General features: G+C 35.3%; 1 protein-coding gene and 1 non-coding gene across 5 annotated transcripts in view; one reads left to right on the top strand and one right to left on the bottom strand.

Moving 5' to 3' along the window:
* C2H1orf141 (chromosome 2 C1orf141 homolog) overlaps positions 1-27004 on the bottom strand; it is a 51944-nt gene that overhangs the window by 12641 nt on the left and 12299 nt on the right. For all 4 annotated transcript variants that reach the window (XM_012767224.3, XM_012767217.2, XM_075999223.1 and 1 more), the window contains exons 2-6: positions 26346-26437; positions 22475-22629; positions 18424-18524; positions 15082-15149; positions 623-767 (exon numbers count right to left, since the gene is read on the bottom strand). In XM_012767224.3, the coding sequence (XP_012622678.1) occupies positions 623-767; positions 15082-15149; positions 18424-18524; positions 22475-22629; positions 26346-26420 (544 nt within the window). In that variant the 5' untranslated portion in view covers positions 26421-26437. The remainder of the gene's footprint in view (positions 1-622; positions 768-15081; positions 15150-18423; positions 18525-22474; positions 22630-26345; positions 26438-27004) is intronic.
* Positions 8064-8170, top strand: LOC142869713 (U6 spliceosomal RNA). Its single transcript, XR_012918287.1, has one exon. It is a non-coding gene; the product is annotated as a U6 spliceosomal RNA (small nuclear RNA).

The raw sequence follows: 27004 nt of genomic DNA on the forward strand, positions 1-27004 counted from the left end.
TTGCTAACAGAAACCTGATCTTCCCTTCCTCCAAGCAACATGTCCTTCAAAGTCACAATATGTTACAGCAAGGCTAGGAGGACAAGCTACATGCTAAGGCTGTTGAGGAAAGATGGAGGAACTGAATATTTGATGACATCATTAAGCCCCGGAATTAATCAACTGTGCAACTACCTTACAGATGGACTTCTTGTTATTTGAGGAAATAAGTATCTTTATTGTTTAAGTTAGAGGCTGTTGGATTTTCTTTTAATTTCTGCTAAAAGTCTTCTAACTATTAAAGATGAACAGGAATCTATCAGGTGGATAAGCATGTTTTGAGCATAGACAACAGAATAAATCAACTCACACAGTAGTTGAAGCAGCCTGTTAAATATGACTAGAATCAGTGTGGTATGGAAAGTTGAAAGAGAAAGAATAGAAGGCCGGAAAGACCTTATATGTCATACTAAGCAATCACTGATGTAATGGTCCCCAGATGTTATTAAATCATGAAATATTATGAAATATCAGTATGATCGAAGACTGATAATCCTTGGTTGAAGATTTTTTAATGCTTATATCCTAAATTTAGATGTAGTTCACTTTCTGTTATTTCAATATGAATATGTAATTTGTATACCTGTTAATAAAGTAGAGTCTCTTTCCTTTTCATAAGCATTAGACTGAATGTTAAATATAGGAGAAAAGACTGTAGAACTCTGCAATTTTCCACATGCTTGTTTCTGCTGTGAATATAGAATACTCAAGGGCTCTGTATATTCCACCTAAACATCAGAAAAGTATAAAAGTATCTTAGAAATTGCTTTCTATGTGTATATTAAATAAATAATTTATACTTCATTATTCATATTTGGAATATCTAATTATGATAATAGCTGTCTGATTCCTTAAATACTTTCAAATATAAAGTTTTATTTAATCCCCCCAAAAACTCCTCTGAAGTGGGCATTATCATTACCACTTTGTGGATAAGGAAACAAACCTATAGAAGTTAAAAGATTTGCCTTTGCTCACACTTTTTACTAATTTTTATTTCCTTTGTTTCTATTCATATAAGATTTATTTCTCCAGGCCGGACGCGGTGGCTCATGCCTGTAATCCTAGCACTCTGGAGGCCGAGGTGGGAGGATCACTCAAGGTCAGGAGTTCGAGACCAGCCTGAGCAAAAGCGAGACCCCATCTCTACTAAAAATAGAAAGAAATTAATTGGACATCTAAAAGTATATAGAAAAAATTAGCGGGGCATGGTGGCGCATGCCTGTAGTCCCGGCTACTCGGGAGGCTGAGGCAGAAGGATTGCTTGAGCCCAGGAGTTTGGGGTTGCTGTGAGCTAGGCTGACGCCATGGCACGCTAGCCAGGGCAACAGAGTGAGACTCTGTCTCAAAAAAAAAAAAAAAAAAAAACCAAAAAAATACAACAACAACAACAACAACAAAAAACAACAAAAAAGATTTATTTCTCCAAATTCAGGGAAAGTCTAAATTTGAATACTGCTGGGAAAAAAAAGCCTTCTCTGTTTTAACAGAAGCTTTACTCTCTCTAACATTAAATAAATACAGCAGCATAATTCTGAGTAAAAGGGAAAAAACTGGAAAAAAAATAATCCAGCTTTTCATAGGTTAGCGTCTCAATTGTGTCCATATATTTTTATTAAAATACACATATCTAGATATCTAAAACATCTGCATGTAAACATAAACTGCATAATTTGTTACTCCTCATCAACAAGCCCAATAAATAAATAATTGTTTATGATCTATAATTTTTCTTCACACTAGGCACAGATTATCCATAGTTCTGGATAATATGAAATAAAACTAAGGTGTATGAAAAAAATCTAGGCTATAATGAGCTCATATTTTTATTAGGCAGATATGATGAGTATATACAAATAATAGTAAGTAATGTAATAGGACAGTATTACTAAGAACCAAGTCAATCAATACAATGTATAAATGATGAAGGGTTTAGAAGACAGGGATATCAATAAAGGCTGGAATAGACAGGAAAGATTTCACAGAGGAGGAAGAACTTAATGCTAAGATTTAAAGATGAGGACATTTCAGAAGAGGTCAATAAAACAAACTTAGAGTTTCATAAGACAGTCAGAAAAACAGTGAGTTTAGATCAAGGAGGCATCCATTATTTATTGCACATAAAAAATAAGTTCAAATAGGTAAGAAAGGCAGTTGTGAGAGGATGTCTTGAAAGACAAACAGAACAGCTTTATCATAAAGAAACATTGCTAACATTGTCATGAGAAGTAGAAAATTTGAGCATACCAATAATTCCTAAAAGAAATGTGAAGTTTCAAATAACTACCTTTAAAAGATAGTTTAAAAGAGTAAACAGGCCCAAATAGATTTATAGATAAGTTATTTTAAGCTTTCATGCAACAAATAATTCTCATGCAATATAATATCAATTACATTTTAAAAGTCAACAACACACACTTTCCAGTTCTTTTAAAAAACTGGCACACGTTGTCTAAACACCAAAGTCTGAAAATATAACACACCACAAGAAGGCTACAAACTAAATTCATGAAGGACTACAGTAGTATTTTTCACAAATCTAAAATAAAATGCTATAAAATAAAACGCTATAGAACTAATAGAATAACTAATAGAAGAGTTCACAATGGCCAAATAAAGCTATCAAGAGGTTAAAGTTCCTAATAGATATATTATTATAATTCATTACCCATTAAGCCAAAAAGGACAAAAACAATGTACTTATTTTAATAGCTACAATACTGAAAATACCATTGATAAATTCAGCCACTATTATTGATAAGAACTGTAATAAAACTACACAGAGATAATACTTTCTTAATATGATAAAGAATATCTTAATACTATTTTAAAAATCATATCTATGTACAACTAACAGCCAACATCATAGTTAATGCTAATATATTGTATATGATATGACAAGAGTAACACTTATCACCACTATTATTTATAAATTTTTAGGGAGTATCAAGTAATGCAATGGGAAAAGATGGTGGAAGTATTAAAATCTCCAGGGAATTCTGGTTCAGCATAGCTGAGTAATAATCCCTTATCAGACCTACCCTCCCTCAGATAAAAACCACAAACTCTAGACAAAATGCTCTAGGTAAAATACACACACACACACACACACACACACACACACACTAATCTGAAGGTCCCAGAGAGTGAACAAAAGCAGGTGACAAAGAAAAAGCGTTGAAATTTGGAATAGTTGACTTGCATGGGGTGAAGTTGCTATTTTTACGACTTTTAGCTTGAAAGCAGGTTGAAGTTGGCACCACATGGGGCATCTAAAACTCTGACAGAAAACCCATGTTATTTTGGGCCAGAAGCACCAGAGGATAAAGTTCAGGGCAAACAAAGATGCTGGAAAGGAATACTAAAAAGAAGAGAGTCAAAGATGTTAGCCCATTTTCTATGTATGAGAAAACCTGTTGCATGGGAGACTTCCCATTCATGTCTCTAGCTAACCCCTGAACCACCTGTGTCGAGGACAAACTGCAAGCAGCCAGCTAAGGATCAAACAACTGAACTCAAATTTGAGCTGCTGCTGTAGTTCGAGCCCAATCAACTTAATTGATTCCTAGAACAAAAACATCAATACTTTTTGTAGGACTACAACACAGTTTAGAGTCTCCACAATATAACAGTAGTAATTTCCAGAATAAATCCAACCTGACACAGAAAGAGCCAGGAAAGTGAAACCTAGCTTTAACCAAAAAGAAATTCAAACAAGATCATTCCTGAAATGACCCAGATGTTGCAATTAAGAGATTTGATAGCAGCTATTACAACTATGCTTGATGAAAGAGCAAAATATGTTCAAAGTGAAGGAAAAGTGCAGGAAATCTTATTAGAGAAACAAAACTATTTTTAAATATGGAAATCGTAGAACTAAAATATATAATATCTGAAATGTAAGAATTCATTAGTTGAGCTTAAAACAAAATGGACATTTCTGAGGAAAGAGTCAGGAAACTTAAAAATATTAGATTAATAAAAATTATTTAATATAAAAAATAGAGATTCAGGAACCTGTGGGACAATAATGAAAGGTCTGCATATGTGTAATAAGTCTCAGAAGGAGAGAAGTAAATGGGGAAAAAATATTTGAAGAAATAATGGTGAGACATTTCTTTAATTTAGTGAAAGACATAAGTTTACAAATTTCAGAAGCTCAGTCAATTCTAAGCAGGATAAATATAAAGAAAACCACGCCTACACACAGAGTCAAACCGCTGCAAATCGGAGATTAAGATAACATCTTGAAAGCAGCCAGAGAAAAACAATAAGGTACATACAAGGAAACAATTCAAAATACCCCTACTTCTCATCAGAAACTGTGAAAGCCAGTAGGTATTGGAATATTATTAATAGACCAAAAGAAAAATAAAACTATCAGCCAGAATTTTGTATCAAACAAAAATTTCATTCAAAAATATCCTGAGACAAAAAAAAAAAAATATCCTGAGACATTTTTAGGTAAAAGAAAACTAAAAGCATTTGTTGACAGCAGACCTCTACTATAAAATATGTTGAGGAAAGTTCTTCAGGTTCAAGGGAAATGATACCAGAAACTTGAATCTTCAGTAAGGACCGAAGAACATCAGATCTCATGAATATTTGGTTATTTTTTGCCTCCTTATTTTCTTTAAAACATATAGGATTATTGAAAGAAAAGATTATATATTGCCTTGTAAAGTTTATAGTAATATATTAATATATACAAACTATAGTAAAAAGGATGAAGAGAGTAAATGGACCCATACAATTTAAAGGTTTTGACATCTTGGCCAGGCTCTGGGAGGCCGAGGCAGGCAGAATGCTCAAGGTCAGGAATTCGAAACAAGACTAAGCAAGAGGGAGACCCCGTCTCTACTATAAATAGAAAGAAATTAGTTGGCCAATTAATATATATAGAAAAAATTAGCTGGGCATGGTGGCGTATGCCTGTGGTCCCAGCTACTCAGGAGGCTGAGGCAGGGGGATCACTTGAGCCCAGGAGTTTGAGGTTGCTGTGAGGTAGGCTGATGCCATGGCACTCACTCTAGCCTGGGCAACAAAGTGAGACTCTGTCTCAAAAATAAATAAATAAATAAAGCTTTCGACATCTTTATGTGAAGTAGTGCAATCTTGCTCTAAGTAGAGGGTGTCAAGTTGATGATATATATTTTAATCTGTACAGGAACCACTAAAAGCCCCAAACAAGCACAAAGAGATATAGCTAAAAGCCAACAGATAAATTATAATGTAATATTTTAATAAATATTCAAATAATCCAAAAAAAGACAGGAAAAGAGAAACAGAGGAACAGAAAAAGAGGGACAAACAAAAAGGTATGAATAAAATCATAGACTTAACTTCACCCATATCCATAATTATATTAAATATTAATGGATTAAACATTCCAATTAAAAGAAATTCTCCACAGAGATAAAAAAGCAAGACTCATTCAGTCTGAAAGGTTGTGAGGAAAACAAAGAACAAAAAAAGCAAGACCGAGGTATATATTGTCTATAAGAGATGCACCTTAAATATAAGTTGAAAGTAAATTGACAGAAAAATATATGCTATGTAAACAGGATGCATAAGAAGACTGGAGCAGCTCTATTAATATCAGACAAAATGGACTTCAAGAAAAATAGGTATTACTAGAAATAAAGAAAGACATTTCATTTATAAATAAAAAACTATCAAGTCACAAGACATAAAAATCATAAATACATATGCACCTAATAAGAGAGTTCCAAAAAACACAAAGTGAAAATTGACAGACTCGAAAGGAGAAATGGGCAATTTTATAATCATAGGTAGATATTTTAACATCTCTCTCTCAACAATTGATAGAATAACTAGATTTAAAGAAAAACAGGAAAGACACAGACAACTGAATGAGATTAACAACCACCCTGACCTAATTTATACATATATTTACATATTTATATATCTATAATATAAAGATATACTTTGTATTTATAAATATACTTATATTCATATAGAATGCTGCTATATAATTGCTAACTACACATTCTTTCAAGTACGCATAATGTTTTCTATAAGATAGACCATATCATGAGCCTTGAAACAAGTCTTAATAGATGTTTAGAAGGACTGAAATCCTACAGAATATGTTCTCTGACCATAATGAAATTAAATTAGAAATCAGTAACAGTAAGATAACTGGAAAAACTCTCAATATTTCAAAATTCTATAGCACACCTCTGAAGAATCCATAACTTAAAGAAGGAATCCTAAGGGAAATTAGAAAATTTTTCAAAGTAAATGATAGTGAAAATATAACACATCAATGGTGCCATTAACTGAAATTCCATTAAGTTTGAAAAGAAGAAACCTGGGGATTATCATTCTAAGTACTACATACAGCATTTACAAATTCTGTCAAGTATAACTATTTACTTTCTCCCTAATCAGTGCCCTCCACTACCTTCCCATTGACACTGTTCTGGTTCAGTCCCTCACCATTTCTTACCTTGAAGATTTATGGAGAAGATGTGGAAACAGATGCTATATTTGTCTAAGAAATACTTCAGGGAAAGTCAAACAAGAGATTATTGAGGGAGCAATGAATGTAGATTAAGGGAACTAGTGGAGGTGTTGGCTTTAAAGGGGAGGAGAACTTCCTGAGTCAATACCGCAGACCGTGCTGTTCGTATGCACACCCTAGTGAGATCTCTTTACAATTATGGCAAAGCAATACAAAAAAGAATCAACTTTTAATGGAAAGAGAATAGGGGTTGGGTGTGGTTGTTTATGCCTGTAATCCTAGCACTTTGGGAGGAGAAGGTGGGAAGTCAGGAATTGGAGGTTGCAGTGAGTTTTGATGACGTCTCTGTGCTCTAGCCAGGGTGGGAGACAGAGTGAGATCTTGTCTTAAAAGGAAAAAGAAAGAAAGAAAGAAAAGGAAGGAAGGAAGGCAAGAAGGAAGGAAGGAGGGAGGAAGAAAGAGAGGGAAGGTAGGAATGAAGGAAAGAGGGAAGGAAGAAAGAAAGAGGGAGAGAAAACAGCGAGGTGTGCATGTGTGTTTGTGAGAGAGCAATAGGGAGAGAGAGAGATCAGTGCATGAGAGAGATTTCAACAGATTTCTAAAAGAAAGATAATTGAAGCCAGATCCACTAAATATATATATATAATGCTATCTTTTTGATGAAACCTGGAGAAACCCCAGACTTAGAGGAGGCAGGTATTGAAAGTGGGAATGAGAACAAAAGTTGTAAAAAGACAGGTAAACTGAAATTCTACGAAATTTCTGAACCAGTTGCCACTTTCCCCAACTCCCAGTTACCCTATCCCACTTGCAAAGTTACAGGAAATGGCATTTAATTAACCCCAGGCTAAAATCAAGAGTGCTTTTCTCTCCATAAACTTCCTGCTAGTGTGTTTTTTGGCTCCCCAGAGTAAATAAACACTCTTCATGTTAGCATCCGGAAAGAAGGCTTCCAGGAAGACTATCTACTCTCTGCCCTCTTATCCTAAAGTAAAGTGAGGTGGTTAAGAAGGCTGCCATATACACAGAACAATTAGATTTTAAACTCTGGAGAGAGACTTGGTTATAAAATTCATGGCAGCTTCCTAGAAAAATTAACTATATCTTCATTTCTTAAACATGAATAAATGAAAATTTGCCAGTGTCTCAGTACATTTGGGTTGCTATAGCAAAATATCTTAAACTGGGTGACTTATAGATAACAGAAATTTATTTCTCACAGTTGTGGAGTCTGGGAAGTTGAAGATCAGGTTGCCAGCAGATTTGGTGTCTGGTTCACTCTTAGCTCCACAGTTGGCACCTTATTGTTGTATCCTCATGGTGGAAGGGACAAACACTGCCCTAAAACCTCTTTTATAAGGTCATTAATCCCCTTTATGAGGGCTCTTTCCTCATGACCTAATCACCTTCTAAAGTCCTCACCCCTTAATATAGTCATATTGTCCATAAAGTTTTAATATACGAATTTCAGGGGAACGCATTTAGACCACAGCAATCACATATAATAAAAACCCAGCAACTTCAAAGATACATGATAGTGCTCGTTTCGGCAGCACATATACTAAAACTGGAACGATACAGAGAAGATTAGCATCGCCCCTGCACAAGGATGACACACAAATTCGTGAAGCATTCCATTAAAAAAAAAAAAAAAGATATATGATAAACAAAAAGAACACCAACACCAGAGGAAACAGATGATTTAAGGAAGAGAAAAGAACTTTAGAAAATGAATTCTAATAATTATTCTTCAGAAAGTTTTGAGAACAAATGGGACAGGATTTAGTGGGAGAAAAAAATAACCACCAAGAATAAGAAAGAAACATTGGAAATTTAAAATATGATTGCTGAACAAAAATGCAGTAAAAGGACTAGAAAAAAACGTTGAAGAAATTTCTTATAATAAAGGGCAACATTTCAAAGAGACAGAAACCAGAGAAAAACAATATAGAGAATCAATCCAAGAAATTTCATATCTGATCATTAGACAAAAGAGAAAATAGTGGAGAGAAAAGTGGCAAAGAAATAATAGAAAGATATGTTTAGGACTACAGAAAGACATTTGGTCTTAAAGAAGGATCCACTGAGCATAGAACAGAATAAACTGAAGCAAAATTACCACATCTAGGCACAGCCTCAAGATATTTCAGAGCAACATTGATAAGAGAAGTTCCTAAAAGTTTCCAGAAAAAAAATCACTTCAAAAGATTGAGAACTTTTCACAGCAATGTTACATTACATAGGACAATTGAACAATGTCTTCAAAGGCTAGAGAAAAGACACTTTGAACCTCTAATTTTACTCAGCCAAATTATCAATTAAGTATATGGGGAAAATAAGTAATACTCTCAGATATCAATGTACCATTTCTAGGGAAGTTTGTTGGAGATGTATTCTAGGAAAATGAAGATGAAATCCAAAAAGAAATAAAAAGATGTGGGATACCAGAATCTGGGGAACTGAGTCAGGAGTGGAATGACCCAGGTGATAATTGCAAGGCAGGCTTAAAAGTAATGGGTCAAATTTAGAAAAAGAAGTCACTGGGCCGCATGAATAATTCCTCCAAGATGATTGGAATGGATTCCACTCAATAAAGACAATGGGTAAAAAACTTGATCATATTCACATATGGTAAGAAAGTTACATGCTTCTTTTTTAGAGGCTGTATATCTTAGTGGTAAAGAGAATGAATTAGATTTCTGGGTTCTTCCTGGTTCTAGTATGCATTATTTGATCCCAGGCAAGTTGTTTATCTTCTTTGTGCCTCTTCTCATATCTATAAAGTAGGGATAATACTACTTACTTCATTGGATTGCTGAGGGTGTAAGTTTTCTTTGAATAGTGCTTGACACACATAAGCACTATCTGTATTTGCTACTATTATGATCATTCTACACGAGAAAAAAGAAAGGCAACTAGAAACTTCAGGAGAAAAAACACAAAAGTGTACAAGACAGTTAAGGTCTAAATATGAGAGAAACTGAGATGTGGCATTATTTTTGAGTAACTAATAGGGAACAAGAAAAGAGAGCCTATTGTTGTATTGGACCCATTTAAGGGAAAGGTAATCCTAGTATATTACTTTGTTCTATGATGATTATTTACAATATCATAATATAAATGATGTTAATAGCATTTTGAGTTTTAGAATTAGCCTATAAACAAAACATAAAGGCTTAATCAGAGTTTCAAAGCTGAATATAATCATTGACCTACAAAATGTAAAAGTAAATATAGTTGACCTAGAAAAGAAGGTGTGGTGGGGAGTTGGAAGAAAGGATAAGACTGCTAAAATCTTCATCTTATATAAAAGGGAATCAGGAGTTAGTGATCAAAGATGCCAGAAAAGAAAAGAAAACTTAGGTATATTATTTTAGGTTACAAAAGTTAACAATAGAAGAAACAAAAGAAGTGACTATCAAAGATCCAGAAGAGGAAACAGGAGCAAGAGGTTAAGATGTGGAGCAGCGTAAATAAGCTAATTCACCATCTTTTTATTGATTAATTAGTAACTAGTATTTAGAGTTGATAAATTAAAATTGGCAGTAGAAACTCATTCTTTAGAAATATGGAGTTAATTATAAAAGGAATTTACAGGACATTCTACCCCAAAACCACTGAATATACGTTCTTCTCGTCAGCTCATGGGTCATTCTTTAAGATTGACCATTTCCTAGGACACAAAGCATGTCTCAAACAATTTAACAAAATAGAAATTATACCATGTATCTTTTCAGACCACAATGGAATAAATGTAGAAATCAATCCTAACTGGAGTTCTCATTTCTACACAAAGTCATGGAAGCTAAACAACCTTCTGCTGAATGATCACTTCATAAACAAGGAAATCAAGATGGAAATCAAAAGATTCTTTGAACTAAATGACAAAGGTGACACAAGTTACCAAAATCTGTGGGACACAGCTAAAGCAGTCCTGAGAGGAAAGTTTATTTCCATAAATGCCTATATCCAAAAGTCAAAAAGATCACAAATAGACAACATAATGAATTGTCTCAAAGAGCTGGAAAAAGAAGAACAGACCAACCCCAAACCCAGCAGAAGAAGTAAAATCATTAAGATCAAATCAGAACTAAATGAAATTGACAACAGGGAAACTATATGGAAGATTAATAAAACAAAAAGTTGGTTCTTTGAAAAAATAAACAAAATTGACACACCATTGGCTAGACTAATGAAAAGCAGAAAGAAAAATCTCTAATAAGCTCCATCAGGAACAACAAAGGAGAAATCACAACTGATGCCACAGAGATACAAGATATAATTTATGAATACTACAAAAACTTCTATGCCCACAAACTGGAAAATGTGGAGGAAATGGACAATTTCTTAGAAACACACAGCCTCCCTAGGCTCAACCAGTAAGAAATAGAATTCCTGAACAGATCAATATAAAGCACTGAAATTGAAACAGCAATAAAAAACCTTCCTAGAAAGAAAAGTCCTGGACCAGATGGTTTCACACCCGAATTTTCCACACCTACAAAGAACTGGTGCCTATCCTTCAGAAATTATTCTACAACATTGAGAAGGATGGAATCCTCCCCAACACATTTTATAAAGCGAACATAACCCTGATACCAAAACCAGGAAAGGATACAACAAAAAAAGAAAACTACAGACCAATATTCCTTATGAATATAGATGCAAAAATTCTCAACAAAATCCTAGCCAATCGAATCCAGGTGTTTGTCAAGAAAATAATTCATCACAACCAAGTGGGCTTCATCCCAGGGATGCAAAGATGGTTCAACATACACAAATCTAGAAATGTAATTCACCATATAAACAGAAACAAAAACAAAGACCATATGATTCTCCCAATAGACACAGAAAATGCATTAAACAAAATTCAACACCCTTTTATGATAAGAATGTTCAACAAAATAGGCATAGACAGGGCTTACCTAAAAATGATACAAGCCATATATGACAAACCCACAGCCAATATCATACTGAATGTGGAAAAACTGAAAGCATTCCCACTTAGAACTGGAACAAGACAAGGTTGCTCACTATCTCCACTTCTGTTCAAGATAGTGCTGGAAGTCTTTGCTACAGGAATCAGACAAGAGAGCAGAATTAAGGATGTCCAAATGGGAGCAGAAGAGATCAAACTCTCACTCTTTGCTGATGACTTGATATGATACCTAGAAAACCCCAAGGATTCAACCAAGAGACTCCTTGATCTGATAAATGAATTTGGTAAAGTCTCAGGATACAAAATCAATACACAGAAATCAGAGGCATTCATATACACCAACAACAGTACAAGTGAAAACCAAATCAAAGACTCAATTCCCTTCAAAATAGCAACAAAGAAAATAAAGTACCTAGAAATATATTTAACTAAGGAGGTAAAAGACCTCTACAGGGAGAACTATGAAACACTGAAGAAAGAAATAGCAGAGGATGCAAACAGGTGAAAGAATATACCATGCTCATGGGTCAGCAGAATCAACATTGTTAAAATGTCTATACCACTCAAAGTGACCTACAGAGTCAATGCAATCCCTATTAAAATATTATCATCATTTTTCACAGATATAGAAAAAATAATTTTATGCTTCTTATGAAACCAGAGAAGACCCCGTATAGCAAAATCAATCCTAGGCAATAAAAACAAAATAGGAGGTATCAATTTACCAGATTTCAAACTATACTACAAGGCTATAGTAATTAAAACAGCTTTGAACTGGCATAAGAACAGGGACATGGACCAGTGGAACAGAACAGAGAACCCAGATATAAAATCATCCTCATATAGCCAACTAATCTTCAACAAAGCAGACAAAAACATACACTGGGGAAAAGAATCCTTATTCAATAAATGGTGCTGGGAAGACTGGATAGCCACATGTAGAAGACTGAAACAAGACCCACACCTTTCACCTCTCAGAAAAATCAACTCACACTGGGTAATAGACTTGAACCTTAGATGTGAAACTATTAGAATTCTAGAGGAAAACGTTGGAAATACTCTTCTAGACATTGGCCTAGGAAAAGAATTTATGAAGAAGACAGCAATCACAACAGCAACAAAAATAAACAAATGGGACCTGATCAAATTAAAAAGCTTCTGCACAGCCAAAGAAACTGTCAAGAGAGCAAACAGACAACCCATAGAATGGGAGAAAGTTTTTGCAAGCTACACATCCGATAAAGGGCTGATAACTAGAATCTATTTAGAACTCACGAAAATCAGCAAGAAAAAAATCAAGCAGCCCTATCAAAAAATGGGCAAAGGACACGAACAGAAACTTCTCAAAAGAAGACAGAATAATGGCCAACAAACATATGAAAAAATGTTCAACATCTCTAATCAGCAAGGAAATGCAAATCAAAACCACAATGAGATATCACTTAACTCCAGTAAAAATGGCCTTTATCAAAAAGTCCCCAAACAATAAACGCTGGCGTGGATGCGGAGAGAGAGGAACACTCCTACGCTGCTGGCGGGACTGCAAACTGGTTCAGCCTCTGTGGAAAGCAATATGGAGATACCTCAAAGCAATACAAGTAGATCTACCATTTGATCCAGCAATTCCACTACTGGGCATCTACCCAAAAGATCAAAAGTCACTTTATAAAAAAGACACCTGCACTCGAATGTTTATAGCAGCACAATTCACAATTGCAAAGCTGTGGAAACAACCCAAGTCCCCATCAATTCATGAGTGGATTAATAAAATGTGGTATATGTATACCATGGAGTACTAGTCAGCTTTAAGAAACAACGGTGATATAGCACCTCTTGTATATTCCTGGATAGAGCTAGAACCCATTCTACTAAGTGAAATATCACAAGAATGGAAAAACAAACACCACATGCACTCACCAGCAAATTGGTATTAACGGATCAACACCTAAGTGGACATATAGGAGTAATATTTGTCCGGTGTCGGGAGGGTGGGAGTGGGGAGGAAGGAAGGGGTATATACAACCACAACGAGTAAGATGTGCAACGTTTGGGGGATGGACATGCTTGAAGCTCTTACTCGAGGGGGGAGGGGAGGCATGGGCAATATATGTAACCTTAACACTTGTACCCCCATAATACGCTAAATAAAAAGAGTAAAGCAAATAATTTTTTCTATCTAAAAAAAAATCATAAAAGGAACTGAAACTGAAAAAGGTTAAAAATGGTTGCCTCTGAAAAGAGGAAATTAGAAAAGTGAGCACAGGATGGAAGAGCAGTATGTTCTTATTAGCCTTGGTTTAATTTTTCAGATCACATGAATATTGTCATTTTATCATTGAAATGTTACATGTTTTTTATAAGATGCTAGTAAATTTATTATGAGGAGCAAAATGATTATGATATTGGCATGTATATTTCTTGGGAGACTTTTATTGAATATGAATCTAAATAAGCCATTTAGATGAGGATAAAACTAGTAATCTGGATAGTGAATTCTGTTAATATTTTTTAAAATTATAAAATATAGGAATATACAACAAAATTATAAGTTATTAATTATAGACCTAAGTATGTATTTCTTCATATTTCTTTCTCTATATTAGCAATAATCTAGATTAAAAAATAAATTCATGCTCTAACAGACTGTCTTAAATCACTGTCACTTGCTGATTCTCTGGATTTATTTAACTCTAGTTCCCTGGGTAAAACCTACTGAATGATGTCCAATACGCCCACAATGCCCAAGGATAATCAATCACTTTCAGCATGCCCATGAACCTCTCTGCTCAAGTTCATAGTGTTAGTTCTAAATCTGTTTATGGTAGTTGCTATTGTAATAATGTAATATGATTAACTACAGCATGCTAAAAATAGTGTTCTTGGCTACACATTAAAAGATTAACAAATGGATATAAATTTTTATATTATAAATTAAAATGTTTGTCATGCATATATAGTTTTTTATGATGCCCTGTCTTAACTGATTTTATGGTAACTTGGTAGTCCTTTATGGTATGGTAGTCCTTGTCGTGTTCAATAAATAATTTCTACTGAACTGAAATATCTCCAGCAAAGAATATATTATCTTCTCTACTGTCCCCATACATAAAGTTTTACATACTATCAGAGATGAAATTACTTTAAAAGTCATCATTTCGGCCGGGCGTGGTGGTTCATGCCTATAATCCTAGCACTCTGGAGGCCGAGGCAGGAGGATCACTCAAGGTCAGGAGTTCGAAACCAGCCTGAGCAAGAGTGAGACCCCATCTCTACTAAAAATAGAAACAAATTAATTGACCAACTAAAAATATATAGAAAAAATTAGCCAGGCATGGTGGCACATGCCTGTAGTCCCAGATACTCGGGAGGCTGAGGCAGGAGCATTGCTTGAGCCCAGTAGATTGAGGTTGCTGTGAGCTAGGCTGACGCCATGGCACTCACTCTAGCCTGGGCAACAGAGTGAGACTCTGTCTCAAAAAAATAAATAAAAAAATAAAAGTAATCATTTTAAATCTTAAAATTCATTTGAAATTGATATTTGTAGAAACATACTTAAATTTTTAGGGTTAATTTGAGTTTCTATTAAGTAACTGTCAAGCATACAAATTAAACCTACCTCAGATGTATCCTTAAGATAAAGAAAAGGTCCAACAGATCTTGATCTTGGATTTTTTTCTACTGGCTCTAAGGAAACAAATCCAAACACAAATAATATTTGCATACTATTAAATTTACTTTTAATTAAACTCCATAAACCATTTTCTCCACTGGTAATAAACTTTTCAAAAATGTAGTTTAATAATCTTGATTATATATGCATTACGTCTCCATTTTTAGAGCTAAATCTAATCTAGAATAATTTGCTTTAAAAGTGAATTTCTATTAATAGAATATAACTTTCAATTATTTGCTATTATATAATAAAGCTGTGTCTTCTTAGAAAATAATGGATTTCTAAACAAAATAGAATCTCATATATTACCTGGCCAGGCATCGTGGCTCACGCCTGTAATCTCAGCACTCTGGGAGGCCGAGGCACGAGGATCACTTGAGCTCAGGAATTTGAAACCAGCCTGACCAAGAGTGAGACCCCATCTCTACTAAAAATAGAAAAATTAGCCGGGCGTCATGATGCACACCTGTAGTCCCAGCTACTCAGGAGGCTGAGGCAGGAGGATTGCCTGAGCCCAGGAGTTTGAGGTTGCTATGAGCTACGCCACGGCACTGTAGCCCGGGCAACAGAGTGAGACTCTGTCTGAAAAAAAAAAAAAGAATCATATGTGTTATTCAAAGGAATCCTTTGGTTAATTCCTTTGAAAATAAAAATATTCTCCTCAGCCTGCATTCTCCCATCCCCAATTATGAGTTTTATTAATCTGAATTATCATCAAAAGCAGCAGTCTCCAACCTTTTTGGCACCAGGGACCACTTTCATGGAAGACAATTTTCTACAGACTAGGGGGTAGGGAGGATGGTTTGGGGACAATTCAGGCACATTACATTTATTATGTACTTTATTTCTATTATTATTACATTGTAATATATAATGAAATAATTATACAACTCACCATAGGTTGGGGACCCCTGATTTAATGGAATTTCTTAAAGTATAGTGTTGGCAGCAAACATGCCGACTTTGGATTTAGATAGCTTGTGTCCAAATCCCACCTATTTTATAAGTTATGTAGTTTTGGAAAGCTAGTTAACCTCTCTGAGTCTTATTTTCCTTATTTGTTAATTGGTAACAATAGTACTTATAGAAATGCTGTGAGAATTTAATGAGATAATACTTGTAACAAATTTAATAGTCTGGTAATCCTTCAATCCACAATTATTTGTTGGTCACCTCCCTTAGATGAGGCTCTGGAATTGTGAGTCTCGCCACATGATGCATACATTTTAGTAATATAGTAATAGAAAATAAACAAGTGAAAAAGCAAAGGAGTGAGTAATTATAAATTGAAATGCATTCTGTGACAAATAATTTTGGTGAGGACGAACCTCAGAGAAGGTGTAATTTTGACAGGGTAGTCAGAGGAGGCCTCTTTGAGCAGATGACATTGAACTGAAACTTGCAAATGAGGAGCAAGCTGTGTGAATAGAGTGTCAGTGGGTTTAGACACAGGGGAAAGCATATTTCCCTGAGGCAATCTGGCAGTTGTATTGAAAAAAAGCTAGTGAAAATGTAGTTTAAATGAAGGTTGGGGGCCAGAGAGATGAGGTTGAATATGTAGGCAAAGGTCACCCACACAGGATCTTTGTAAGGAGTACCAGTTTCGTACTAAGTGCAGTGAGAGGCCACTGAAGACCCTTAATCAGGAGATAATCGTTCTACTTTAAAAAGAACACTATGACTTTAGGAAAAAAAAAATTGATTAGAGATTTCTGCTGCCATTGGGAGAGCCATTTAAATATTATTAGTACCAGCTGTCCTGTGGAATGCATCTGAAAAGGCTGGATAAAATATTTTTAAAAATCCAAATAGCTGGCTCACGCCTGTAATCCTAGCTCTCTGGGAGGCTGAGACGGGCGGATTGCTCAAGGTCAGGAGTTCAAAACCAGCCTGAGCAAGAGCGAGACCTCGTCTTTACTATAAATAGAAAGAAATTAATTGGCCAACTAATATATATAGAAAAAATTAGCCGGGCATGGTGGCACATGCCTGTAGTCCCAGCTACTCGGGAGGCTGAGGCAGGAGGATGGCTTGAGCCCAGGAGTTTGAGGTTGCTGTGAGCTAGGGTGACGCCACGGCACTCACTCTAGCCTGGGCAACAAGTGAGACTCTGTCTCAAAAAAAAAAAAAAATCCAAATAGCATCATAGAGCTAAAGGATGATAAGAGACTTCTGGTCCCAAATCTAAGAGAAGGTGAGAACTCAGAGGTGTAAGCCCAGCATGCAAAGCCACTTTTGTCCTGAGGGTATTTGTGATGTGAAAGTAAGGTCGGGTTTTGGAAGTTTTGTGGGCTGAGGTAGACAAAAATATAAGAATCAAAAGCTGACCAAAGGTCCGAAGGTGGGATATTTGATATGTCTTCTCCTTCTCTCCCCACTCCTCCACCAACACACATGCACTTTACCTGGGGTGCAAAGGGTTATAACCTTAGGATAGGAGTAAAGCAGAACAGGTAAGCTTACATGTAGCCTTGAGGCCAGTGCTTCTGCCACCTGGCTGTTCCAGGGAAATTAAAAACTTGAACGTGGATTAAGGTATGTGTGGACAAGTACTGCCTCTAGATACCTGGCTTAAACAGTAAAAATTCCTCTCTGGAGTAAGGTACCATCATCCTAGTTCTCAAATTGTTCCTATAAATAATTTTACAAATAGTGTCCAGCACACATTCAGAGATAATAAGGAACATAAGGAACTATGACACTATAAAAGTAAACCGCAGACACAAAAGCATGTGTAAACAAATCTTTTGAGAAATTAGATTATGGAGCATAACAGAGAAATGAGGCGATATGGGGCAATGTGGACTCAAGGAGCCTTAGTCAGGGAGGCTGGGGAGAATAATGCAATTGGAAGACTGTTTGATAACGCCAGAGAAAGAAAAATAAGGTGACACAAAACACTCAAATTCACTGAGAATCTATCATGCTGGTTCCTAGTTCATAGATACATAAATTTCTAATCCTGAAAGTAAGTTTCTATTAAGCAAGCTGTTCCTATGTGATTTTTAAAAAACAGTAACAAGGAAATTCATAGACTTGAGCTGAAAGGAAACTCAGAGATTCTCTTTCTAGAAAAAAAATAACCCTATAAACATAAAAATATATTTTTATTTTGTGAATTATATAAATTGTTCATTATATTTAGCATCTCTTCTTAGTAAATTTTTTCTTTATAGTTCATGCAAATGCTTTCGACAGACATAAAATTACCAAGAATGTTTAAGACACATTAATAAATCAAAGGAGAAGTAAATACGTTACATGAAGCGTTATCTATTGGCTTACTTTCTTGTATTCTGACATTTCTTTGAACAAAGTGTGGTTTTAAATTTGACTTTTTGATGTCACTCTCTATAGGTTCAGGCTCACTTTTGAAAGAGTTATACCTAGAAGAAATAAAAATGAATCTAAATTAAAATAATCAGAAAATTCTCAAAACAAATCTAAAAAATAAATGTGGAGAAATGGGGTGAAGTCTCATTTATACAGATTTAGAAGTTGTATTAATACTATCATAGCTCAAGGTATAAAAGATTGGGACTGGTTGAGCAGGAGCTGGAAATATCATCCAGTGAGAATCATTTAAGTAAAGGGGGACAGGAAGTTGTGATAGGATCGAGGGCGCTCTGAGAAATTATTATCCACAAGCTAATTAATCCTTTCAGAAATATATGCTGGAAATTAGTTCAAGGAGATATTGAGGACATTACCAGACCTGAATCAAAATGGTTGGGCATGGAGTTAGGGACAGTTTAGATAACAGAAATGATCAGAGCATTTATGTATGTATGGTAAACAGGAATTTTCCTCCTCGAAATTCTTTAACTGGCTATTAATGGTATGTAAGAAAGTTATTAGTATTACTTACATAGTGATATTTCTGAACTCTAAATGCTAGAGCAACCCATGACTCTGTCCTCAGGCCTCAGATACTCACCCTTAGTTGATGTCATCCAACCCTGCACCTTTCAATATTATCCATAGGCTGATGTCTCCAGATTTATAGTCTAGACCTCAAACTCCCTGAACTCCAGATTTATATATCCAACTGCCTACATGACTCCTATACTTGGCTATATTATAGGTATCTCAAACTTAACATATTCAAAACTAAATTATTGATTCCAACCACTTCCTGATCTGCTCCTCACCTAGGCTTCCCCATCTCCATTCAATCAGAGGTTTAGACTAAAAAAATTTGCAGACATCTTTGATTTCTTTTTCTCTTATTTCCCACTGCCAATCTATCAGCAGATATCACTGGGTCTTTCTTTAAAATATATCCCAAATCCAACCACTTCTTTCCTCCTTCCTTCCAGCCTAGTCCAAGAGCCCTATACTACTAGTTCTTTGTTTTTTTTAAGAGACAGAGTCTCCCTCTTTCCTCTGTTGCCCAGGCTGGAGTGCAGTGGTGTGATAATAGCTCACTGCAGCCTCGAACCCCTGGGCTCAAGCCATCCTTCTGCCTTAGCCTCTGGTGTAGTTGGGACTACAGATGTATGCCAGCATGCCTGGCTAATTTTTTAAAATTTTCTATAGAAACAGGAGTCTCGTTATGTTGCCCAGGCTTGTCTTGAACTCCTGGCCTCAAGTGATCCTCCTGCCTCAGCCTCCCAAAATGCTGGGATGACAAGTGTGAGCCACTTGCACCTGGCCTAAAGTACTTCTCTATGTCTCTGTACATCTTCTGTTTATTCTCCCTACTATTACTCTTGTCCTCAGCATTCTATTCTCAATATAACCATAGTGACACTTTTAAAATACAAATATGATTGTCATTTCCCTCAACTGTTTCCTATCAGATGCAAATAAAATTCAAAATTCTCACTGCCAGACAGAAACTTTCTCCTCCCCAGTTTTGATGTTTCTCAGTAGAGGAACTTCCCCTGAAGTCCCCTCCAGGCCTATCCCTACACACTTCCTTCACCCCTTACCTTCATGTGGGAACACAGAAAATTATGTAGCTGTTTGGTTTGGGGAAACAAATTTAAGCTCCATTTAAGGACCTTGGCACTTGCTCTTCCCTCTACCTGTAACAGTCTTCCCCCTGGTATTGACGTGGCTTATTCCTGTATTTCATAAGCCTCTGCTCAGATTTCCAACCTCTTCACCCCCCATCTAAAATAGTAATCCCTGTGGATCTTAATCCCCTTAATTTACTATATTTTTCTTTATAGCACTTATCACTAATGGAATTACATTATATATTCATTTGCTTATTTCATTTATTATAATATCTGTCTCCCCACCTAGAATGTAAATTCTGAGGGCAGAGTATTTATCTGCTTTGTTCACTGTTATATTCTCAGCATCTACAGCAGTGACTGGCACATAGTGTATGTTTAATAAATATTTATTGAATGCATACATTTTTTGGTAAATTTTTATTAAACTTTCTTATAATTTTTTTTTTGACACAGAATCTTGCTCTGTGGACCAGACTGAAGTGCAGTGGCATCAACATAGCTCACTGTAACCTCAAACTCCTGGGCTCAAGGGATCCTCCTGTCTCAGCCTCCTGAGTAGCTGGGACTACAGGGATGTGCCACCATGCCAGGCTAATTTTTCTATTTTTTGTAGAGTCAGGCTCTCACCCTTATTCAGCTGGTCTCGAACTCCTGGCTTCAAGTCATCCACCTGCCTTGGCCTCCCAAAGTGCTGGGATTACAGGCATGAGCCTTCTTATAATCCTATAATTTCTAATGGGTTTTCAGTTTATTCTCTTTGGGTATTCAGTAAATAATCATTTAATCTTTATAAAATAATTTATCTGTTCCTTTGAAAAAATTAAAATTTTTATCTTATGTTCTTATTTAATATCATTAGGAAGCACTTCTAGAATAGTGTAGTATACGAGTGAGAATGGGCATTGTTCTGTTTCTAACTTAAGTGAGAATAAGTCAACAGTTCCACTCTGAGGATGATGCTGGCTATATAGTCTTGCTAAGGAGGTAATATTTTATCCTTATCTTACTAAACTATTTTTCAGATACATTTGAAGAGTATATAGAGATATTCGGATAAGAATTTACTTATGGTGAACCAAAGAGCATAGGTTTTGGAGTTAGACCTTACTTTGTATCTTGACTCTATGTGAACTTCTGCAGAAGGAATACTCTGAATCTCAGTCCTTCATATGCCAAATAAGGATAATATCTACTTCACAGGATTTTTATAAAAATTATGTAAAATAAAGTTTTGAAACTAATTAACAAAATATCAAGGCCATAGTAAAAGGTCAATGAGTGTACATTTTCTTATTTCTGAAATGTACTCCCCTTAGTCATAGTGGAATAATATTTACTTAGTATTATGCTGGATTTCATTTTGTTAACATAATTAGTTGCTGAGTGGCAATTATTCTGTTGTCATAGAATTGGTAACCAGATAACTTTTTATCCCACAACTGAGCAAAAACAAGCAATAAATACCCTAAATTCTACAAAGATCCACCAATATTTGGGGCAAGAAATTCTCTTATGTCTCCAAATAGCAGAAAACTGTAATGAGGGAAAAAAGAAAAATATCAGAATTGTAAGTCATTGATCTAGTAGGGTCTACTTGGCTTTTTCCTCTTTCTCACTGTGGGAGGGGGCAGACTGCCAAGGTTTAAATCCAGCCTCTGCCACTTATTAGCTATGTGACCTTGGACAAGTTATTTATCCTCAACCAGACTTGGCTTTTTCATCTGCAAAATGCACTTAATACATTGGGCTGTTACACAGAATAAATGAGCTAAAGGCAGTATCCACACTACCACCAACATCCAAGTGATTTAAAGTTCTGTTGACTCTGCATCTTAGTACTTTTTTCCTGCGCTCTCCTCTACATTTATGTTGTCTGGAAAAAACATATGGCATTACACACATACAAAATACCAGTGAAAGACCATGTGTGACATATTTAAGCTATCCCTTCTAAGTACACAGAGACACTGCATTAATTAGTTTTCTAGGCACACTTTTCTTGAAATATATTGGTTAAAGTTTGAAGTAAATCCTGACATTAATTTGGGACAACATCACTGAGCTCAAGAAAAGCCTTTCCTTAAAAATTCAGAATTGTAATTACCATCTACATTAGTGAAATATTATACATAATAAATATTTTATAAATTAGGAATATTCAGAAGGCTAATCTGGTATATTCTAAACTCATGTACCAGCTAGTTATGCTAGAAAAAAAATAAATAAATAAAATAAAAAAAAATAAACTCATAACCATTATAAAATATCCTGTCTAACAAAGATGTCATTTAATATACATTGCATAATCTAAGACAAATATAATGTTTTAAAACTCCACACTGAAAGTTTCAGGTAGTTACGATAGTTACTTTTTTGATTCAATGTCACATGATTTGTCTTCTGTGATCTTTGACGCTGACTTAGATGTGGATGCAGCAATATCTTCTTCACATTCTGACTGAAAATCAAATGTCAGGGGTAGAACCGAAAACTTTCTTCTTGCTACACTCTGAAGTTTGTTTTTCTGCAGCAAAGCCAAAGTGAAAAAAAAAAAAATCAGTACTTTTCATATAGGGAAAATCCTGTGTGGGAAGAATAAAAAGTAATCTCACTTTATGCACACACAAGTACACACATACACACGGACACAGAATTTAAGTGGCAGGCAACAATGGGAAATAGTACCGATTGAAAACTGGGGGCCTTGTGCACTAATTTTTTTATGCCTTTGCTAGACAACCTGACCCATTCTTTTCCCACCTCTGAAAAGAGGGTGTAGGAGTAGAGGATTATTAAGGCTCCCTCCTAACTTCAACATTCAGAATTTAAGGAAAGATCTATATATTTAGCATTGATATACAGAGTAATATTGATACACAGAGTAATTGGAACCATAGCAGGAATGTCTCTCCAACTTGCTGTCTTCCTGTAGCCACACACGTGGTGAATCACACTAATCTTCATCTAGTTGCATGAAGTGGAAATAGAGTTAGGGAAGCAATCAAAAGAGCAGTTTGTTAAAATATTTATACAAATAGACCGAAGAAGAAAAGAGATATAGCTAAAGGGTTAGTTAAGGAGCTGAAGGCTGGGCGTGGTGGCTCACGCCTATAATCCTAGTACTCTGGGAGGCTGAGGCAGCAGAATCATTTGAGCTCAGGAGTTCGAAACCAGCCTGAGCAAGGGTGAGACCCCGCCTCTACTAAAAAATAGAAAGAAATTAGCGGGACAACTAAAAGTATGTGTGTATATATATATATATATATATATATATATATATATATATATATATATATAATTAGCCGGGCATAGTGGTGGGTGCCTGTAGTCTCAGCTACTCGGGAGGCTGAAGCAGGAGGATCACTTGAGCCCAGGAGTCTGAGGTTGCTGTGAGCTAGGCTGATGCCACGGCACTCTAGCCCATGCAACAGAGTAAGACTCTGTGTCAAAAAAAAAAAGGAGCTGAAAATTTTCTCTAAAAAATTCTCTCAGAACACAGCACAAAGGAATAAAGAGATGAAAAATTTGACATAGCAAACTCTGAGGATATGGGAAACTTCTGCTTCTGCCAATGAAGGATTAAGTGGTATGGGAATTAACCACCTGCTCTCAACAACTAGAACCTCACACAAAATATATGAAAACAACTGTCTCAGGTATTAGGAAACAGAGCAGGACTGGATGCCTGAAAGAAAGCAAACAAATGAGGTAAGCTACCCAAGAGCCCAGTTTACTTCCTGGAGGCAGTCTCTGGGCTGAGGAGCAGGCAGAGGAAACCCAGTGAATCTGGGGGAACTCAAACCAAACCTTGATTCCTTGATCTTGCTGAGTTTAAGAGAAAGAGTGCACCAGCAATCACATTCTTGGGCACGCACCCCAGAGAAACCGAAACTTATGTTCATATAAAAACCTGTCTGCAAAGGTTCATAGCAGTTTTATTTTATTCATTTTTTTAAGTAGCTTTATTTTTAATAGCAAAATCCTAAAAACAACCCAAAAGCCCTTCAATGGATGAGTGGTTAAAACGCTGTGTATCCATATGATGGAATACTATTCAGTAATACATTTTTTATATTATTTATAATAATAAAACTATTGATTTATGGAAAAACCTGGGTGGACCTCAAGGTCCATTATGCTTAGTGAAAAAATTGATCTCAAAATCTTACATAATAAATGATTCCACTTACATAACATTTGCAAAATTATATAGAGTAAAAACAGATTATTTATTGCCATGGATAGAGACTGGAAATGGGGTGTGGGAGCATGGCTACAAACACAAAGAGATAGCAAGAGATGGCTGGTGCAGTGGCTCACGCCTGTAATCCTAGCACTTTGGGAGGCTGAGGAGGAAAGATCACTCAAGGTCAGGAGTTCGAGACCAGCCTGAGCAAGAGCAAGACCCCGTCTTCATTGAAAAATAGAAAAATTAGCCAGGCATTATGCGCTACAAAGATGCCACTGTACTCTACCCAGAGCAATAGAGTAAGACTCTGTCTCAAAAAAGAAAACAAACAAAAAACTACAAAGAGTTAGCAAGAGAGATATCTTGTATGCAGATGGAAAACTTCTATATCTTGATTGTGGTACATAAATCTATAATGGGATAAAATTGCATAAAACCATGCTCACATACACACAGCAATAAATGCAGATTAAAACATAATGAAGCCGGGCGCGGTGGCTCACGCCTGTAATCCTAGCTCTCTGGGAGGCTGAGGCGGGCGGATTGCTCGAGGTCAGGAGTTCGAAACCAGCCTGAGCAAGAGCGAGACCCCGTCTCTATTATAAATACAAAGAAATTAATTGGCCAACTAATATATATAGAAAAAATTAGCCTGGCATGGTGGCGCATGCCTGTAGTCCCAGCTACTTGGGGAGGCTGAGGCAGGAGGGATCGCTTGAGCCCAGGAGTTTGAGGTTGCTGTGAGCTAGGCTGACGCCATGGCACTCACTCTAGCCTGGGCAACAAAGCGAGACTCTGTCTCAAAAAAAAAAAAAAAAAAAAAAAAAAAAAAAAAAAAAAAAACATAATGAACACTGAATAGTCTATAGTTTAGTTAACAAAAATATACCAGTGTCAATTTCCTGGTTTTGATATTGTGCCACAGCTATATAAGGCATCACAATAGGGGGAAACTGGGTAAAAGGTACATGGAATTGTGAGTCTACAATTATTTTTTTTAAGTTTAAATAAATAACAATCAATTACTAAAGTGATTTATATATTATCTCATTTTTGTCATTAATAAAGGAAATAGATAAAATCCCCTTTCATATATGTATGTATATATGTATTAATAGGTATATACTTATATTATGAATACTTATATATATGTAAATTTATACGCAAAGATACTATATGCATATATGTATACCTTTGTAAGAGCCCAAAGAAGATGTGGATAGATAAACCCCAATAATTAAAATTTGTTTGAGGTGGCTCATGCCTGTAATCCCAGCACTTTGGCAGGCTGAGGAGGAAGGTTCACTTGAGGCCAAGAGTTTGAGACCAGCCTGGGCAACAAAGTGAGACCCTGTCTCTACAAAAAGTAAGAAAAATAAGCTAGGTGTGGCAGCATACACCTGCAGTCCCAGCAACTTGGGGAGGCTGAGGCAGGAGGATTGCTTGAACCCAGGAGTTGAGGCTGCAGTGAACTATGATCATGACACTGAATTCTAGCCTGGGTGACAGAGTGAGACTGTCTCTGCAAAAAAAAGAAAAAGAAAAAGAAAAAAAGAATTTAAATTGCTCATATATGCCAAAAATATAGCTTTTGAGAATTATATTCTTTATTAATATTTTGTGTTGAATTTTATGAGTCTTATCTTTTTTAGTTTAATTAATTTCTATAAGTTTTAATTATTCATAATTCATTAACTATGCCACTGTTCTCTTCTTTTTAGTAGCCCAACAAAATCACTTTTAGATGTTTAACATATTAGTAAGAACTGTAAGAGTACATTTAATACTTGGCTGAATAAGATTTTTTAAATCTTAAGCAGGTTTGATATATATCTTAACCTAATAGGGCAGCTATCTAGAGATTATCTTATATATTAAATGAATTCTCTATAGTATCAACTTAGATGATTTTTTCAACTAATATAATTATTTGCTTTTTACAAATTAATTTATATCTTCAGATGAATGTATCATTAACTAAAAAAATTATTCATATTTGAAATGTTAACTTTTTAATGATTAAATTGAATTTTAGCTTATACTTTACCAACCTCTGCTCTTCTGGCCAAGATTATCTGTGCTTGCTTATCGAGGACATCTAACTTCTCTAAGATGTTTTCTGTCATTGTCAGTCAGTAAATTCCTGTTTTAAAAGGAGGAAGAAGAAATCAATTCAAATAAACATATAGCTAATTATTTTGGCATACATTTTTAAAAAGACCCATTTTTACATTATTGTTTTAGTTAAACAACAGAATTATATAGATTATAGAATAAATCACAGAATTCTAAATGTACTAAAGTTTTTTCAATCGAAGGTCATATTATCAGAACTTGCAGATGTGTGTGGACCTCATGAATTTTTAAATTTATGATAAAAGTGAGTTGGCGAAAGTTCAAGATTATCATATGAGAGCCAGATGTGATTCATACTTAAAGCAAGACCATGTGGCTTGACTTATATCTATCTTCTTTTTATTGTGATATAATTTTAATGAAAGTCAATGCAAAGAGCTCATATTTATATAATTAATTCAATTAAAAATGGTCAAAGATTCTTAAAGAATCAAGGCAAAGGGGTAGAAAAAGATATTCCATATAAATGGAAACCAAAAGCAAGCAGGAGTAGCTATACTTATATCAGATAAAACAGGCTTTAAATCAGCAACAGTAAAAAAGACAAAGAAGATCATTATATAATGATAAAAAG

This window comes from Microcebus murinus, chromosome 2 (genome assembly GCF_040939455.1).
Source record: "Microcebus murinus isolate Inina chromosome 2, M.murinus_Inina_mat1.0, whole genome shotgun sequence".
NCBI classification, from domain to species: domain Eukaryota; kingdom Metazoa; phylum Chordata; class Mammalia; order Primates; family Cheirogaleidae; genus Microcebus; species Microcebus murinus.